This window comes from Prunus persica, chromosome G2, assembly GCF_000346465.2.
Source record: "Prunus persica cultivar Lovell chromosome G2, Prunus_persica_NCBIv2, whole genome shotgun sequence".
In the NCBI taxonomy this organism is placed as follows: domain Eukaryota; kingdom Viridiplantae; phylum Streptophyta; class Magnoliopsida; order Rosales; family Rosaceae; genus Prunus; species Prunus persica.
In genome coordinates, this window is record NC_034010.1 from 4832366 (window position 1) to 4835234 (window position 2869).

At 41.1% G+C, this 2869-nt stretch overlaps 2 protein-coding genes across 2 annotated transcripts in view; both read left to right on the top strand.

Moving 5' to 3' along the window:
* Positions 480-2033, top strand: LOC109947232. Its single transcript, XM_020557149.1, has 3 exons — positions 480-504; positions 734-882; positions 984-2033. The coding sequence occupies exons 1-3, from the start codon at positions 480-482 to the stop codon at positions 2031-2033; spliced, it is 1224 nt and encodes a 407-aa protein (XP_020412738.1).
* LOC109947233 overlaps positions 2085-2869 on the top strand; it is a 1055-nt gene continuing 270 nt past the window's right edge. Inside the window, exon 1 of the mRNA XM_020557150.1 lies at positions 2085-2839. Within this exon, the coding sequence (XP_020412739.1) occupies positions 2085-2839 (755 nt within the window). The remainder of the gene's footprint in view (positions 2840-2869) is intronic.

A 2869-nucleotide genomic window follows, 5' to 3' on the forward strand; every position in this document is an offset into this window, starting at 1 on the left:
CTTCGCACTTCTCTTTCACATTGGTAGGGTAGGGTTAGAAAGGGACCGGAATTTGGGCGAGAAAAAGGACGAAATCAAAGGTTGGAATCGAGGGAATCTGAAAGCTTTTTCATAAAGGTTCTTTTGGCTCTGTTGATTCGACGCAGCATGAGTCTGGATGTGTTGCCTTTGCAGGTGCGGAACAGAGGGCCTCCTCCCAAGTACAGTAAGTAATCGATTTTCCCAATTTGAAATTGTTTAAGCTTGTGTGGTCCTTGGTGTCGGTTGTTTACACATTTTGTGGTGTTGTCTGATATGCTGTTTTGAATATGAAACACTTGTGGTCCCGAAGCATTTGTGTTGTTTTGTCTGCATAATTATCGGTGGACCTGAGTGAATTTGAAGTTTAGAATGGTAGTTGGGCAGTAAAGAAAAGTTGGTGTGGTAAAATAGTGGTTTTATATATAATTTTCTGTTTTTGTTCTCCCTAGAAATTCACCATGGAGGTTATATTTCAGAGGGGAAGTATGTTCGGGGTAAGGTTACTTGGGCAGACAACTGTAATGCTGACCACCTGTCAATGCTTGACCTGTTTGATGTTGCTATCTCTCTAGGATATGACCATAAAAAAATACAGTACCACTACTGGAACAAAAGAAGGGGGTTTGTTCCAATTGAAGTAGATGCCCATGTAGTTGAGTTTGTGGAGTATACACCTACTTCTATAGTTCAACCTTTATATCTCTCATATAAGAATCAACCGCATTTCCCAGAGAGCCAGGCATCTGCATCTACTCCACAATTGGGGTGGAAGTAGAAGTTGAAACTGAAACTGATGTTGGTGAGTTGGGGAACCAGTTTGTAGAAGTGGATGTTGATTTAGATGATGATGGTTATGATGAGGTACATAAGGAGGGAGATAATGAGGCAGATGACAGTGAAGGAGTGTAGAAGAGGCTGAAGATGATGACAGTGAGACAGACATTAAGTTGATTGACTCCGAGTTCGAGAAGTCAGATGAAGAAGGGTTGAAGACAGTCTTGGAAGAGGATGATAACTTGTTTGATAAACATGTAGTTGATGAAGAAAATGATGAATACAATGAAGAACCTGGTGAGGTTGACAGTGAAGACTACAATACCGACGATCTTGTAAGTCTTGATGAAGAATCTGATGAGGGTGAAGGTGTGAAAAACCGTAGCCGCAGAAGAAAAGCTCCTAGATTTAAGCAGTTTAGAAGAGAATCTGATTTGCTGAAGCCAACATTTCATTTGGGAATGGAATTTACCAACATGGAGCAGTGTAGGGAAGCAATAAGGTATTATGCAGTTTCATGTGCAAGGCCATTGAAGTGGGTGAGGAATGATTCGAATAGGGTGAGGCTCAAATGTGAAGGAGATAAAAAACAAAATGTTCCATGTCCTTGGATGCTATATGCTTCTCATGTGGGGAAAGGTCCAAGTACAAGGATTAAGACATATGTTCCAAGGCATACATGTGGAAGGAGGCAAAGAACCAAGTATGCCACTTCATCATGGCTGTCGAAGAGGTTTGATGAGGAGTTAAGAGATAATCCCAATATGAAAGTGACAGATTTCATGAAGTTAATAAGGAAACATTATGCCATAGATGTAACTGAGGCTCAAGTTTATAAAGCCAAGAGTTTTGCAAAAAAGAGAATTCAAGGTAGTATTGAAGAGCAATATGGTAAGTTGTGGGATTATTGTGAAGAGTTAAAGAGCAATAACCCTGGAAGTACTGTTATTGTGAAAACTGAATTGCAAGGTGAGAATCCTATTTTCAAGAGGATTTATGTATGTTTTGGAGCTCTTAAAAAGGGATTTGTGGAAGGATATAGACCAGTGGTGGGTTTTGATGGGTGCCATGTTAAGGGTCCTCATCCAAGACAGATTCTAAGTGCAGTTGGGATTGATGGAAATAATGGGATGTATCCAATTGCTTTTGCGGTTGTTGAAGTTGAAAATACAGAGACTTGGGGTTGGTTCTTTGACATATTCTTTCAAGATGTGGGTATTGAAAATGGCAATGGATGAGTTTTCATTACTGATAAGCAAAAGGGTTTGGGGAATGCCCTTCATGCTTTGATGCCCAATGCTGAGCACAGGCATTGTGTGAGGCACTTGCACAATAATTTCAAGCTTGCAGGCCATACTGGTGCAGCTTTCAAGCAGAGGTTGTGGGCAGCATCTAGGGCAACAACAATACCTGTATTTGAAGCTGAAATGGAGCAGATGTTGGGTCAATCTCAGGCAGCTTATAAGTGGCTTCAGGAGAGACCAACTGCTCATTGGAGTAGATCACACTTTAGTACAGTCCCAAAGTGTGATATACTTCTAAACAACTTGTGTGAGTGTTTTAATGCTGCAATTCTAGAAGCAAGAGATAAGCCCATTGTTACTCTTTTGGAGAGAATTAGAACCTACTTGATGCTTAGAATGGCTAGACTTAGAGAGACAGTGTGGCCCCATGAGGTTGGTCCAAGAATATTTGGTATTGTGGAGAAGAATTCAATTGAAAGTGGCCACTGCATAGCTTCGTATGCTGGTGGGGGGAAGTATCAAGTTAATAGCATGTTGGGAGCTATGTTTGTTGTGGATTTAGAAAGGCATACATGTACCTGCAGAAAATGGGACTTAAGTGGAATTCCTTGTCCACATGCCTTGGCTTCAATAGCAAAGAGTAAGCACAGCCCTCTGGATTTTGTGCATGCACTTTACAAAAGACCGGCATATGATAGGGCTTATGAGGGCTATATATCTCCAATGCCTAGTCAAGCATATTGGAGAAAAACAGGGCATGTACCTATCAAGCCACCTGTTTATCGCATCCAACCAGGAAGGCACAAACTTAGCAGAAATAGAGAAGCTGA